Below are 16,610 nucleotides of genomic sequence, written 5' to 3'. Positions count from 1 at the left end.
GAAACAAGATTTGTTTAAATACTGGTTAAGTTGGGGTTAAATTGAAAATAATTATGGTTCCATACCATGTTTTAAATGTATCTTTTCTGGGTCTGCCTTTCCACTGGTCTGCGGTACTGTCACCCACCCCTGATGTCAAGTAGCATGACTTAACATGTGTCCAAAACATCTAGATTTTGGTCTCAGATACAATTCCCCAGCAAAAGGAACCTGGCAGCTTTCTGAATTCTCTATCTCAGATCAAGGATAATCAAGAAGGGCCTGGGGCATCAGTTTGTTGCCAGAAAGATCCAGGGAAATTTTAAAGGTTAAAGGAACCAGTTGAAAAAGGGTCCCACTGAGCAAATTGTGACAATTGTGGCATTAGAAAGCAATAATCCTCTGCAGAGCCAGGAGGCATGCTAAAAACAAAGAAAAGAAAGACACATACAAATCTTTAATGATGTTTACAGTATGGTGATTAAGCCAGACTATATGTATATAAAGCCCTAGTCAAGTGTTGGTCAATATAAAAATTTCACCACTGCAAATCAAACAACTAGAAGATTCATTGCAATCCTGTTGGGGGATACAGAATCTCATCAGCTCTACTCAGGCAGAGAAAAATTGTGTAAGATTTTACTATTAAAAAAGAAGACATAGTTTTAGAAAGTCCAGTTATCCCCACAGAGTCACAACCTAATAAACATCAAGTCATGATTAATCATTTTGGAAATTGTTCTGGACTCCTGTCCTGGGCAAGAATATCCCACCAAGAGTTCAACCCACAGCACCTCTTAGTGAGCTGGCCTGAAAGAATGGTTCTGTGCCCCTAGTTGGGAGCATGCATTTGTAATGTCAGGATGAATAAAAGACCCAGATGATACTTTTGGGCTTGTTGGATTATCTGTAGGATTATCTATAATAGTAAGTTTCACTATATTGTTTCATACGTACTTTGATTTCAGATGTTTGAACAAGAGAATCTGTTGCATTTCTGTAACTTTCATTAGGTTTACAAAATTGCTTTAAGATTTAGGAAGACTTTGCTTAGTAGATTTGAAAGGCTATTTGGAAAGGTATATTTAAGAGAATCAGCTAAATTAAATTTGAAAGTATGGTTTGAAATGTCTAAGGGTATTTTATTAAGCACAGAAGTGGTGTGGAATAATTAAGGAAGATTTAATCTATAAGGCCCATAGTTAATTGAAAGTTAAAAAACAAGTAGAAAAAATTCTTATTTTATTTAAAAAGTTACTGAATTTATTACTAAGATAACAATTTTGTAATTTGAAGGCTTAGGATTAGGAGACATGGGCTATTTAAACTTGGTACTTTAATCAGCTGAACAGTAATTAAAACATAAATAACTCTTAAGTATTCCTTTTATGCCCAAAAGCCCCTCAGAAAATTTTTTTTTAAAGAAATAGAAAATCTGAATAGACCTATAACAAGAAAAGAGATTGAATCAATAATCAAAAATCACCCAACAAAGAGAAGCCCTGGGGTTGAGGGCTTTGTTAACTGCTACCAAATGTTTAATGCACTATAGATGCAAACAGATGCACTAATACCAACCCTTCCTAACTCATTCTATGGGCCAGCATTACACTGATACCAAAGCCAAAGACACAAGAAAAGAAAAATTCAGCTGCTCCTGGGAGAGGCAGTCTTTCTAGGATTAGCAAGGCCCCTTAATTGTCAAAATATCATAAAATATGGAAAATACAAAAACGTGACTAATATACCTCTTCAATTCTTAAAAATGTCTTCCACCCCACCTCCGCCTTTGCTCTTGCCCTCACCAACATTGACACCACCTCTGAAGTCCATTTCCAGCCTCCCAGGCTAGCATCACCACCTCCTTATACTTCTGTGTGGCTTACTATTGTGACCACGTTCCAACAATCCTTGTGTTCCAACCTTGCCACTTCTTCCTTCTGTGAAGTGCTTAAAAACAGTGCTGGCACACGGTATGTACCATTTAAGTGTTAGGCACGTAGATCACCCCCATAGGCCCTCACTGTCCTCCCACTAGCTCAAGAGTTCACAGTCCATCCATCACTATAAAGTCACTTGTTTGCAAATGTCCTCACTTCCCTTACCAATTTCTCCCTCATCTGTGCTTGACTGGTTCTGGTTAAACCCTTCAGCTATCCATGTACCTGCAACTGAGCACCAAACATTGCTGGACAAATTCACACAACTCACTGTATTTTTGACCCAGACCTCAAATGAGCACTCAGTGCTATCCAACAATCATTCCATTTTTCTGGTGGATTCTTTCTCCTTCAAGAGGTAATTTCACAGCTTTTTTGCTTCTTCAAGAGACTTTACCACCCCTCCCCACTATATGCTCATCTGATGACTTCATTCCATATGTCACTCAGAAAAAAATGAAGCAATCAGCTAAGAACAACCTCATCTTGCCATCAAGAAATCACTGGACTGGCCCATTGACCTTGCTTCCCTCTTTTTTTCCCAACTTTATTGAGATATAATTGACATACAACATGTACATTTCAGGTTATAGCCTTGATTTTCTAGCAGCTTCCCTCTTGTTACAGTGAAGAATTTTCCCTATCTCACCCCTCCTCGACCGCTCATGCTCTGGACCCCATCCCACTTACCTACCCAGGGAATTCCTGCATGAGCACCTCTCTCTAGCATCATCAGTTTGTCTCTCGCAATGAGGTAATCTCTATCAGTAAGGTAATGAGCATATAAAACATGCTGAGCAAAGCAAAACCCTTCTTAGACCCCATACTTCATAGCTGAAAGAGTTATCTGTATTCCTAGGAGTAGAATTGCCAGATATGGTAATTCTGTCCAGTTTTGTGAGGAACTGCCAAACTGTTTTCTGTAGTGGCTGCAACATTTTACATTCCCACCAGTAACGTATGAGAGTTGCATTTTCTCCACATCCTTGCACTTTTTCTTTTCTCTTGGTTGTTTTGTTTGGTTTTGTTTTTATGGCCATCCTAGTGGGTATGAAGTAGTAGCTCACTGTGGATTTGATTTGCATTTCCCTAATGACTAACGATACAGAGCATCTTTTCATGTGCTTTTTGGCCGTTTGTATTTCTCCTCTGGAGAAGTGTCTATTCAAGTTGTTTGCCCATTTTTTCATTTGGTTCTTTGACATTTTGCTGTTGAGTTGTTAGGGGTTTTTTATATATTCTGGATACTAGGCCCTTATGTCTATGATTTGCAAGTATTTTCTCCCACTCTGAGGATTGTCTTTTCACTTTTTTGATAATGTTTGTTGATGCCCAAAAGTTTTTAATATAATGAAATCTAATTGGTCAGCCTAATTTTAAAGACACATTAAAAAAATGTATTATGGAAATTTCCAAACATATATAATACAAAATACAGTATAACAAATCCCATGAACTTGTCATGAAGCTTCAACAACTACTAACATTTTGTCAGTGTTGTTTAATCTATACCCCTGCTTTTGTTGGTGTTTTGTTTTTGGCTATAATATTTTGAACTAAATAGCAGACATCATGTTGTCTGTAAATACTTAAGTATGCATCTCTGCCTGATGAGGACATTTTGGTTTACATATACATCATGCTTCATCCCATCTAACAAAATAAATAAGTCATTAATATCACCTAATTACTATATGCAATCCATATTCAGATTTCCCCAGTTACCTCAAAAGTGTTTTGTTTTGTTTTTTAATTTCATAAATTACCTGTTGATTCAAGATCCCAACAAAAACCATATATTGCATTTAATTGCTTTATCTTTGAAGCCTCTTATTTTATAATGGTCCCCTTTCCCTCCATGTTTTCAGGCCATTGATTTGTTAGACACCATATCATTTGCCCTGTAGAATATCCCACATACTGGATCTGGATGAGGTCCCATATTAAAACACATTATAGCACCATATACATACAAACAACTAAGCAGCCAAAGCTGAAGTCTGAGAACCAGAAGAGATCTTAATAATAAGAGCTACTAGCTATATGGAAGAAACCGGGCTGGGTGTTACACATGCATGAACTCACAGAATGCCACGGTAACCTTAGGAGATAGACAGCACTCTCATCCCTTTTCACTGATGAGAAAACTAGGCCCAGAGAAGTTAACTTGCCCAAAGTCACACAGCTAGTAAGGGGTGGAGCCAGCATCTGTGTGTCACCACTGCCAGATTTAATTTGGGTGTGAAAGTCCTTTGTGACAGAGTGCCTATAAAGGCCAAGATTGAAGGGAGACCCCCAAGTCCTGTTCAGGGGCAAGTGGCTTCAAGGGTCATCCTCCTTCCAGTTATGTAAAAGTGTGTCTAGGATTAGAGTATGACAAGGCCCTTTGAGACAGATTTTATATCACTTTAGAAATGAGGAAACAAGTCCACCTTTACATCCTTTACCCAAGGGCCTCCTGCCCCTAATGTAGGTCTCTTGACCTGGGCTGTAGTCTCCCTACATACTGACTCTGGGCTGAGGTACTGGCCCAGGTCTGGGGGCAGCCACACTGGGTCCCCTAGTGTCAGCAGGGTTCTGCCTCATCAGCCATCACTCCACAGGGGCTACTGGGTCACACGTGAGACAGGGAATGCCAACCTCAAGGTATCCCCATAGAATCCTACACACAGAGGATCAGCTGGGAGTCAGGTGTGGTCCTGACTGACCATGACAGCTGGTCCTTTTGTGGTCAGGAGCCCTGTCGAGGGGGTTGAGCTAGTTTGTCAGGAGACACAGTGGTCCACAGGCTGCTAATCTTCCAAAGCTCTACTCCAAGGCCCACAGGCTTCTGGGTCTCCTCACACCCTCACCTGTTCTTGCAGCCTCACCCTTCCTTCTCCCTTCCTCTTGGGCTCATATGGAAGAAAAAGCCAGACACGGAGGCCAAACCCACATCCGCAAGACCCACTAGGTCAATTCTGCATGGGGGTAGGAGCCCTAATGGGAATGTACCCGGACAGGAGTCCCATCCTGTTCAGGTGCATGCTAGGTGCAGAGGAGCTGGGTACCCTGGTCAAGCTAAATACCTGTTTCTTCATCTACAAAATGGGACTAATGTACTTCTCTGTCTTCACTACTCTACTCTGCCCTTCTGGGGGAAAGCAACCATAGACCACAAGGAAAGGAATGGAGGTGACTGTGTTCCAATAAAACTTTACTTACAAAAACAGGCGGCGAGCTGTGCTGGGCACACAGACAAGTGGATCCCTGACATATGCATAGAATTTGGGGAAGGTGAGGTGACAGATGTGAACGCTGCTCTGTGGACTGTATAGTGTGGATCGCTTGAGAGGAACTGCGGGACAGCGGACGTGGTATTAAAAAATAAAGCCCAGAGCACCTCACCAGCATTGAGCACTTCCAGACTGGAAAGGCCACGGCCCTGTCAGGCGGGCATGGGGATCTGCCACAGGCCACCTCCTGACCCACGCGGGGCCGTCCTTGCCTCTGGGGTTAAACAGGGTGGTCAAGGCCGCCTTTCAAGTGCGGAGGAGGAAGAGAGCTACAATGTCTCCGGCCATCGCCGCAAGGCTGCGGGTAGGCGCTCCTCCCCGCGCCTCTGCCCCGCCCCGGGCGCCCGCCCCAGTCCCCGCTCCCAAAGTCCCGCCCCCTATCGTACCCGCTCCTGGCCCCGCCCCCAGAGCCCGGCCGGCGTGCTTTGCGCCGGGTAGGCCCGGTCGTCGGAGGTGTAGTGGCTGCTCGGGCCGCAGCGGAGGTGAGCGCTTGGAGTGCGGCGGGCGGTTGCGTGGATCCGGGCGCCGGGCCTCCCTCTCCAGGCGCCCTGCCCGCAGAGAATTCGAGCGCGGGTGTAGCTTGGGGAGGCAGGGATGGGAGCCGAGTGGAGAGCCTCTGTGAGGGCCTACCTCCCCTCGACCTGCCGCATGGGGAATGCGCGGCACCGAGTCCGAGGCGGAGCCAGGAGCGCGGCCTGGGCGCTGGTGGCCCTGGGGTCGTTGGGACGTCGGCCAGGGCCCTCCCGTACTTGGCTTTAGTTTCCTCTTTGGGAAAAAAGGCCCAAGTGATGTGAGGTTTAGGAGTTTTTTTATTAAAACAGGCCAATCGATACCTTGGCTTTGTCTGCCCCAACTTATTTGCCAATTTAAACATTTTTTACAGACAGGAAAACTAAGGTTCAACGAAAGTGAATTTTTAAGGTATTACTGATATACACTCTTATGAAGGTTTCACGTGAAAAAACAATGTGGTTACTACATTTACTCATATTATCAAGTCCCCACCCTTATGCCATTGCAGTCACTGTCCATCAGTGTAGTGAGATGCCACAGATTCACTATATGCCTTCTCTGTGCTACCCTGTCTTCCCTGTGACCCCCTCCCACACCATGTGTACTAAACATAATACCCTCAATCCCCTTCTGCCCCTCTCCCACACCCGCCCTCCCCCACCTCTCCCCTTTGGTAACCACTAGTCCCTTGGAGTCTGTGAGTCTGCTGCAGTTTTGCTCTTTCAGTTTAGCTTCGTTGCTATACTCCACAAGTGAGGGAAATAATTTGGTATGTGTCTTTCTCTGCCTGGCTTATTTCACTGAGCATAATGTTCTCCAGCTCCATCCATGGTGTTGCAAATGGTAGGATTTGTTTCTTTCTTATGGCTAAATAGTATTCCATTGTATACATGTACCACATCTTTATCCATTCATCTACTGATGGACACTTAGGTTGCTTCCGTATCTTGACTATTGTAAAAAGTGCTGCAATAAACATAAGGGTGCACATGTCTTTTTGAATCTGAGAAGTTGTATTCTTTGGGTAAATTGCAAGGAGTGGGATTCCCAGGTCAAATAGTATTTCTATTTTTAGTTTTTTTGAGGAACCTCCATATTACTTTCCACAATGATTGAACTAGCTTACATTCCCACCAGCAGTGTAAGGGGGTTCCCCTTTCTGCACATCCTCGTTTATTGTTCTTAGTCTTTTTGATACTGGCCATCCTTACTGGTATGAGGTGATATCTCATTGTGGTTTTAATTTGCATTTCCCTGATGATTAGTAATGTGGAGCATCTTTTCATGTGTCTGTTGGCCATCTGAATATCTTTTTTGGAGAATTGTCTCTTCATACCCTGTGCCCATTTTTTAATCGGATTATTTGCTTTTGGGGTGTTGAGGCATCTAAGTTCTTTATATATTTTGGATGTTAACCCCTTCTCGGATATGTCATTTACAAATATATTCTCCCATACTGTAGGGTGACTTTTTGTTCTGTTGGTGGTGTCCTTTGCCGTATAGAAGCGTTTTAGGTTGATGTAGTCCCATGTGTTCATTTTTGCTTTTGTTTCCCTTGCCCAAGGAGATGCATTCAGGAAGAAGTTGCTCATGTTTATGTTCAGGAGATTTTTGCCTATGTTGTCTTCTAAGAGTTTTATAGTTTCATGACTTACATTCAGGTCTTTGATCCATTTTGAGTTTACTTTTGTGTATGGGGTTAAACAATAATCCAGTTTCATTCTCTTGCATGTAGCTGTCCACTTTTGCCAACACCAGTTGTTGAAGAGGCTGTCATTTCCCCATTGTATGTCCATAGCTCCTTTATCATATATTAATTGGCCACGTATGGTTGGGTTTATGTCTGGGCTCTCTGTTCCATTGGTCTATTGTTCTGTTCTTGTGCCAGTACCAAATTATCTTGATTACTGTGGCTTTGTAGTAGAGCTTGAAGTTGGGGAGCATAATATCCCCCCAGCTTTATTCTTCCTTCTCAGGATTGCTTTGGCTATTGTAAGTCTTTTGTGGTTCCATATGAATTTTAGAACGATTTGCTCTAGTTCATTGAAGAATGCTGTTGGTATTTTGATAGGAATTGCATTGAATCTGTAGATTGCTTTAGGCAGGAGGACATTTTAACAATATTAATTCTTCCTATCCATGAGCATGGGATGTGTTTCCATTTATTGGTATCTTCTTTAATTTCTCTCATGAGTATCTTGTAGTTTTCAGTGTATAGGTCTTTCACTTCCTTGGTTAGGTTTATTCCTAGGTATTTTATTCTTTTTGATGCAGTTGTGAATGGAATTGCTTTCCTGATTTATCTTTCTGCTAGTTCATCATTAGTGTATAGGAATGCAACAGATTTCTTTGTATTAATTTTGTATCCTGCAACTTTGCTGAATTCAGATATTAGATCTCATAGTTTTAGAGTGGATTCTTTAGGGTTTTTTATGTACAATATCATGTCATGTGCAAACAGTGACAGTTTAACTTCTTCCTTACCAATCTGAATGCCTTTTATTTCTTTGTGTTGTCTAATTGCTGTGGTGGGGACCTCCAGAACTATGTTGAATAAAAGTGGAGAGAGTGGGCATCCTTGTCTTGTTCCTGATCTTAAATGAAATGCTTTCAGCTTCTCGTTGTTAAGTATGATGTTAATAATTGTGAATTTTTACTGAAGTGTTTTTATGAATGAAATAATAGGCTGTCCAGAATGTGTTTCAAAATAAACCATTGCTGGGGGAATGCGAGAGGGAGTAGAGATGAAAAAAGATTGACCGTGAGTTGATAACTGAAGGTGGTTGATGTACTATTTTGTCTACTTTGGTATATGTTTGTACATTAGCATTTAGCTTTTAGCATTTAATGCTAACATTTAGCATTTAATGCTAACATTGTGTTCAAATACTTTGCCTGTATTAGTCTACCAGGGCTGCCGTGACAAGTAGTAGGTGGCAGAAATTTTTTCTGAGAATTCTGGATGCTAAAAAGCCAAGATCAAGGTGTTAGCAGGGGTGGTCTCTTCTGAGTCGTCTCATTGGCTTGTAGGTCGTCACCTTGTGGCTCATGTCCCTTTCTTTACTCTGTATGTTTCTGTGACCTTATCTCCTGTTCTCATAAGGACACTGGTCATAATGGATCAGGGCCTACCTTAATGACCTTTTAATTTAATTGCCTCTTTAAACAGCCTCTCTCTAAATACAGTACTTCCTGAAGTACTAGGTGTTAGAATTTCCACATATGAATCTGGGGACCCATAACACTGCTGCTTTACTACCTTGGGTTTTTGACCAATTTCTTTAGTGTTTATGTGCTTTAAAACAGGGGCCACAGTAGGTCATGGAGTTCTGAGAATTCAGTTGTTAAATAGTGTTTGTAAAGCTCTCAGACCTGTGTCTAGCAAAAAGTTGAACATATGTTTCCTCTATAAATTAGTGATCATTGGGCTTCACTAGGGGATGAAAAGGCAGTTGGGGATTTAGTGCTATAATCAGGCATGGGAATAAAGGTAATAAATCACAGCCATTATCACAGTGTCTACTACTGTGCCAGACACCAGTTGTTTTATGTGTGTTCATTCATTTGCTCATCACAGCCACTCTAATGGCAGGCCATTGTCACAGAGATGGAGCTGGGATCTGAACTCAGGCTCTAAAGCTGATGCTTTTAATCACTGTGCTGTACTGCCTCAGTTACAAAAGTTGTGGCTCTGGGGGTTGTTTGGTCTTGCAGGCAGGCCCTGGGAGCTGGAAACTGACTTCTCTTTTTCTTGGCCCAGGTTTCCAGTGGTGGCAGCACTCATGGCAGGTCGCCTGTGGCAGGCCACAGCATTTGTGCAGAGACACAGGACAGGCCTGTTGGTGGGTTCCTGTGCAGCCCTGTTTGGAGCCCAAATCTCATACCACCTCTTCCCAGATCCTGTCGTCCAGTGGCTGTACCAGTACTGGCCTAAGGGCCAGCCAGCCCTACTCTCCGCAGAGTTGCAAAGGCTCTTCCAAGAGGTGCTACAGGACATAGGCGTCCCCTCAGGCCATTGGTATGAAGCCTTCGCTACCTTCACCTTCCAGCCTGTGAGCGCTGGCTTCCCGCGACTCCCTGCGGGGTCTGTGGTGGGCATCCCTGCCAGCTTTCTGGTTGGCCCACTGACCAGCCCTGATCAGCCAGTGATTGTACATGGGCAAAGAGTAGACTGGCAGAGTCCCGCAGGCACCCGGCTGAGAGATGCCCTGACCCTGTCCCGTGATGCCCAGAAGTTCGCCTTGGCCAGGGAGGTGGTGTACCTGGAGAGCAGTGCAGCTGCCCTGCAGGCCCTGCCAGCCCCAGCTTGCCTGGCAGGAACCTGGGCGCTGGGCGTAGGTGCCAAGCATGCACTGGGGCTTTATGGAGGCCCCATGAACTTAAGGGCTGCCTTCAACTTGGTGGCAGCAGTGGCGGGCTTTGTGGCCTATGCTTTCTCCATGGACTCTCTCACTCATGCCATTGAAGCCTGGTTGGACCGCCGCACAGCTTCTCTGTCTGCAGCCTATGCCCAGGGGGGTGTGGAGTTCTATGAGAAAGTTCTGTCAGGCAACCTGGCCCTGCGCAGTCTCTTGGGCAGGCGTGGAGAGGAGCTGTATACACCCAGTGGGAACATCGTTCCCAGACACTCGTTCCGCATCAAACATTTACCATACACGACACGCCGGGACTCTGTGCTGCAGATGTGGAGGGCAACGCTCAGCCCAGGCCACTCCTGAGGGGCTCATCTCAAGGGCAGCTCCAGCTCCTGCTGGAGCCACCCTTCCATTGACTCTGGCGGGGGTGCTCATTTGCTGCTTCTGCATCCACAGCCCACTGTCAGAAAAACCACAGGCTTTGGAGTTAAACAGCCTAGATTCTACCCCAGCCCACCTCATGTGACCTCAGTGACCTTGAGCAGTTTTTGAATCTGAGCCTTGGTTTCCTTGGCTGTAAAGTGGAGATGAAGTGAACTACCTGCCAGCATTGTGCACTGGGTGAAATACAGACAGACATAGGAGCCAGGCAGAGCCAGCATGCTGTAAATAAATGGGGCAGCTCTCCTTGGTCTTTGAGTACCAGCAGGTGATGAGAGTCAGGCCACATCTTAACATCAGAGGTGCCTGCAGAATGGAAACAGTCCTACAGCAAAGAGCCACCCTGTAAATTAGTTGGTGGTCAAATCCTAATTCCCTTCTATCCTGATAGAGAGTAAAAGCCTGGCCAGGCCTAGATGAGAAGCCTGTGTAGGCCTGAGAGGCTGGGAGAGGTGAGCTTCAGGCGGGGTTTTACGGGTGTTATATCCAGTGCATATGGCACATGCAGACAGCCAGGTGGCCAGCAAGGCACGTGAGGCTCCTGAAGAGGAGAGGTATTGCTGGAACCTGATGAGACTTACACCTGGCAGCAGCTCTGGCCAAAGGAAGCAGAAGGAGGCAGCCATTGCAAACAGGGTCCCTGCAGTAATGGAGCCCACTGATGCAATCCAGAACATGGTCTGTTCTTGCAGAGAAGAGCAAGGGAGGTGGCCTGGAGGTGGGGGCAGGCTTGGCTCTTGGGCAGTTAGGAAGCAGAGAGTGCAGGTGGGTGATGGACTGGGCCTGTGTCACACTCAGGACCCAGGGCAGGCTACACCTTTTCCTGCTTGTTTCCCACAAACCCTGTAGCTGTGGACAGAGCAGATCCCTCTTGGTCCTTGGATAGGAGATGCCAGCAGAGGGTGAGGAGCATCATGACTAGCAAGTCAGGCTTGCCTCATCCTTTGTGTGCTCTCTACTGACAATTATGTTTTCCCTGGTAGAGTTGAAGAATTCAGGCCCAGTGTCCTGTAACTAAGACCAAAGGGATTAGGCCACACCTGGGGAAGGGCACAAAGCTGCAGTACTGGGTGGTGGCAGACAGTTCCTGCAGGAGATTGGAATGGAGAGTGAGCGGGTAGTAATGGCACCGTCCTGCATACCTCATGGTGGGCTAGAGCCAGTGCTCTGGCTCCTTTCTGCGGGTCCTATGGTCAGGCCTGGGGTGGACTGAGCTCCTGAGTCCCTATATCAGGTCCCTGTGATGGCATCAGGCACAGACGGGATGAATGCAGAGATGGGTGGGTAATTTAGTGAGTGGGCAAATGAGTCTGCAGTCTGGGAAACTCTACTTTAAGGGGCCCTGCGGGATGTCACCCAGCTGCTGCTGACCTGTGTGACCATCCTATCTTGGACAGAGTAGTGCAGTTTGGGGTCTCAACTAGGTGAGCTCCACTTTCTCACCACTCCCCACCACTTCTCTCAATACTGCAGGATCCAAGCTGGTGGCATCGGGCATCTTGGCTGATCTGCCCACATGGCAGGGTAAAGGAGCCCCAGTGGTGGGTGGAGCAATCCCCCGAAACTGCTGCTTGCTTGGTTCCTTCTACTCCAAGTCACAGACTTAGTCTTCACCCCTGGGCTGCTCTCAGTCCCCATGCATGCTTTACATGGCCCCACTCCTAACGTGGGCTCCCAGAGCCTCCACCCCAAGAGCCGCCTGCCTTCTCGCTGTACATCCCCCAAGCCTGCCTCCAGCTCAAGCAACCCTTGGGTCCATCCTTACCCACCCCCATCGACTCCTACTTGAGCCTTCTGGCCATGGCCCCCACCTTTCCCAACTCTTGGAAATGCAGGTATGACTGGTTCTGTTCTGCTTAACGTGCTTTAAAGGCATCCCTTGCTTTCTGGCTACAGCTGCTCCTCAGCCTAGATCTGAGAGCCTCTCCAAGGGCCCTGTGTCCCCTCCCTGCCGCTCTGCCTCCTAGCTCCACAGGTATTTGGGTTCCTTAACTGCCTTCCCCTCCATCCCCACACAGTACCCTGGATCCTGGCGCTCTCTCCTGGCCTGCCCTGTGCTCAGTTCTTTAATGCTGCTCCTGCAGGAGTACCAGGACCTGACTCCAGGAACCTGCCCCATTCATGCCCTATTGTGTGCCCTGTGCGGCCTTACTGCTAACTAATTATGTGATTAAGTTACCTTAGAGTGAGTGCCTAGCGTCTGCTCTGCTGCAGTGTACTGTCTACAAGGGCAAAGTAGTGTGTCTGTTTATAGCTCTGGACTGCAGCTCTCCATAATGTTTTTAAATAAATGAACAAGGCTCTTAAGCCATGACAGATAGGCCCGGCTTCCTGGAGTCTCTGAACAATTACATTAAGGCTGGCTGGATACCCTGAGTGAAACCATATGAATCCTATGTGACCCTGTCCTGTCTTCCCAACTTGGGACTTTTCCAAGGACAGGGCCTGGCACTAGTTTTCCATGATTGCTGATCTCAGTGGGGAAACCAGGACACTCCTGGCCACTTCCTGTAGGACATAGATTACTATTCATGGCTCTAGGGACCCACAAAGGCTTTAAAAGGAAAGTGACCCTCAAATTTTGGGTTATATTGTGCTCCTGCATACAGACTTGGGGACTGATCCCAGAACAATTGAAAACGATGCTGTAGGGCTTTGCAGATGAGCCAGTGGCAGGAAGCTACCCTGTAAATGGTGCCCTGCATCTTTCCTTCTCATATGCCTGCCGCATGCGTCAATCATCAGGGACCTGCCCTTGATCCCTGGAGGACAGTGTTCTGAGTCATTGAGTCATTCCCCACCCATCACCACATGTTCATGCACAGACCCAGAATTAGACTGATTGACAGAAGGCTATATCAACACACAGATTACACACACACACACACACAACCAGACAAAGCCAGGATACTGGGGAGGGGGGGTTCCAGAGTCATGCTGTCACTGGTACTGCCCATCCCTGATCCTTAAAGGCCCTACTGCCTCTGCCCCCACCAGCCAGTGTTCACAATACAGGACAATTTGCAGCATGCCTGGAGCTGGCACACACACAGACCCTCTGTCCCCACATGTACATACATCACAGGCTGGGTCTCAAATAGAAATGTGGGTCCTCTTTCAGTGAGGCCACCTGCTTCCCTCCTGCCCACCAACATCCTTATAGTAATGTTTATGGGGTCTTTATTGTGCATCAGATACCATGCTAGGTTCTTAGAGGCACTTCTTTCACTTAGCCCCAAATTAGAATAGGTGGTTGGTAATATTTCACAGGCAAGGAAATAGCACAGGAAGGTGAAGAACTTTGCCCCAAATCATAAACCTTTGTAAGTGACAGAACTAGGATTTGAAGTCTGCAGTCTTGTTCTAGATCCCATTGGCAAGACCCTACATTTATACCTGTTTATCCTGAGGGTTTCATTGTGCAAACTGGTACTGTGGCCTCTATAGCCTTTCTTCCCATGCTGGTTAGAGGTTGCTTTCCAGCCTCTCCTCTCATCAGGTCACTGAGCACAGCCTTCTGAAATTTCCAAGGGAGACCCTTTCAGCTAACTGAAGAGGAAAGGGCCATCCCCAGTCTGCCATATTTAGTGTCCTGACCTGCAGGACTATCAACGGGGGTCGACGACCTGGAGTAGAGAATGAAGGGGCAAGGGACACAAAGAACGGACAGCAAGACAGGATGTCTGATCAAGCTGACACAGTTATTGTTTGTAGGCTCAATTTATACAGGTAGCAAGGAAGGGGTGGGTCAGAAAGTGATTGGGCCTTAGGTGGCGCCGGGAGCGGAAAACACGGAAGAGAAGCAGGAAGTTGGCCATCTTGTGGGTGGGGGTTCGAGGGTGAGTTTGCCCCCTGAGGCAGCAGGTGGTCTTAAGCAGAATGTTGGCAGTATTAGTAGGTTATTACAGACCCCTTGGAGGCCCAGCTGAGGACAAGGGCACCTCAGGAGGCAGGGTGAGAGCACAGACTGGGCCCAGCTGTGGGTTCATATCCTGGTGCTGCCACTTTAGCAGAGTGACCTTGAATGAGTGATTTCATATCTATGACCCTGAATTTCCTGTCTGTAAAATGAGGATGTTAATATGTAGCTTAAGAGTATTGTTTTGATAATGAAAGTGAAGTACAATTTGCAAAATGTGAAACTCAGTGAGGGTATACAGTAAGCTCTAAAAGAAGATTGGTTTCCTAAATTTTAGTGCTTTCAAGTGGTACAGGTTCCAGGGTGTTCTGATCTTGGGGTTACTGCCCAAATGCCAGCAATTCCTTGAGACTAGAATCTTCCCAGGGAACTTACTGTTGCCTAAATACAGGTCTGTGTTTATAGTTTTTCAAAGTTCCAGTTAGGACAGTTCTTTAGGTTGCTATCAGTTGATACATTTTGGGAAATTACTTGGTAGCAATTGAGAGTAAAGAATCCATGTGGCCCCAGGGGGAGACACCAGGCTGTAGAAGAGGGCATTAACTGGAGATAGTCTTTTATACCTACCATACTGGTATTTTCAAATACTACAACATTGTGTTAGAGAGGTTGTGGTAAATTGGTACAAGCATGTGCCCTTGGTGACATTCGTAGTAGGCATCCTCCAAGGTGGCCCCAATGATACCAGCTCCTGGTATTCTTAGCCTTGAGTCATCCTCTCCCCCTACTCCCCTTGGCTCAAAACAATGGAATACAGCAACATTAAGAGGCTGGTGCTTCTGTGACTGTTATAAAAGAGGGTGACTTCTGTCCTGCAGCAGACTCTGTTGTCTTTTTGGATGCATGTTTTGATGAAGCAAGTTGCCATGTTGGAGAGACCCATACATCACAGAACTAAGGGCAGCCCCTGACAAACAGCCAGCTAAGAACTATGATCCTCAATCTAAGAGCCCATGAGGAAATCAATCCTGACAACAACCATGTGAGCTTCGAAGAGAATCCTTCCCCAGTTGAGCTTTCAGATGACCCCCAAGCCTCAGCCAACACCTGTGAGAGTCCCTGAATCAGAGGACAGCTAAACTGTGTGTGTATCCTTGACCCACAGGAACAGTGAGACAATAAATGTGGGTTGTATTAAGCCAGAGTTTTTACTGTAATTTTTTATGCAGCAATAGATAACTAATACACGTTCTTAATTGGTATGTTTTTAGAAAGCAATCTGGCAAAACGATAAAATCACAAAACCTGCTATAACGCAACAGAAACTTAAGTAGTATATGCCCAAAGATAAACATAAAACCATTGGCTATATAAAGAAAAAGGCCTAATGGAGATGTTGAATAGCAGTGACTTTAGAAACTGTGGTACAGCCATTTATTGAATATTATTCAGTCACTGAAAAGTATAATTCTGAAAACCATGGTAGACATATGGAAATAATAGTTATAAATACCAAATCTTTAGAAAATATGAAGTACTGCTTGCATGATGATTACAATACTGTAAACACACTAAGACCTGGGAGGAAATTCACAAAATTGAAAGTAGTTCTGTTACAGTGGCATTTTAAATAACTATTTCATTCAGTATATATAAAGACTTACCCCTGTACATATTTACGTATATGTATGAAGCCTTACTCGGAGGGATCCATGGACCTGCTGCCTCTCCCTGCATCAAGGTGACAGTTCTACCATCATTGCTTTTGGCCCTGTATCCTTGGGATGTGCCAACCTTCTGTCTGGCAGTCACTGTTGCGGTCACGAAAATGTGCTGCTCAGATCAGCTGCAGGGAGCAGCACCAACTGACAGCCCCAGCTGCCATTTCCCTGAATCACCACCAGACTTTAACTGAGGCATTCATGTCACAGGTATCTTTCAGCCAGTGACCAATCATGGTGGCAGTACTAAGGCAGACCCATCCAGTGAATAGTGGGACTCCTGGCCTGTAGGTGACCATGGCTCCAGGACTCCCCAATGGCCTAGACAGATTTTCCTTGGAAGGGCTCTGCAGTGTGAGACCCTTCCTACCCCAGTCCTCCTCCATCTTCCACTCCCTCACAGGCACAGCCCAGCATCACGGTGCATGGCTCTCCCCCACCTCCGCCTGTCCCTCGCCCCTTTGTCCTTCACAGGCATTTCCCCAAAGCATCTCTTCATCATAATCCCATCTGAGCACCTGTTCCTC

The 16,610-nt window shown here is 45.8% G+C and overlaps 1 protein-coding gene across 1 annotated transcript; it reads left to right on the top strand.

Moving 5' to 3' along the window:
* The first annotated feature begins 5,592 nt into the window (after positions 1-5,592).
* TMEM177 (transmembrane protein 177) lies at positions 5,593-15,560 on the top strand. The gene is made up of 2 exons (XM_017653715.3): positions 5,593-5,676; positions 9,468-15,560. Exon 2 carries the CDS (start codon positions 9,490-9,492, stop codon positions 10,423-10,425), a length of 936 nt encoding a protein of 311 aa, XP_017509204.1. The 5' UTR covers positions 5,593-5,676; positions 9,468-9,489; the 3' UTR covers positions 10,426-15,560.
* The last annotated feature ends 1,050 nt before the right edge of the window (positions 15,561-16,610 follow it).

This window comes from Manis javanica, chromosome 7, assembly GCF_040802235.1.
Source record: "Manis javanica isolate MJ-LG chromosome 7, MJ_LKY, whole genome shotgun sequence".
Taxonomy (NCBI): Eukaryota; Metazoa; Chordata; class Mammalia; order Pholidota; family Manidae; genus Manis; species Manis javanica.
The sequence above is the reverse complement of the archived record's forward strand: the minus strand, read 5'-3'. Positions and strand labels throughout refer to the sequence as shown.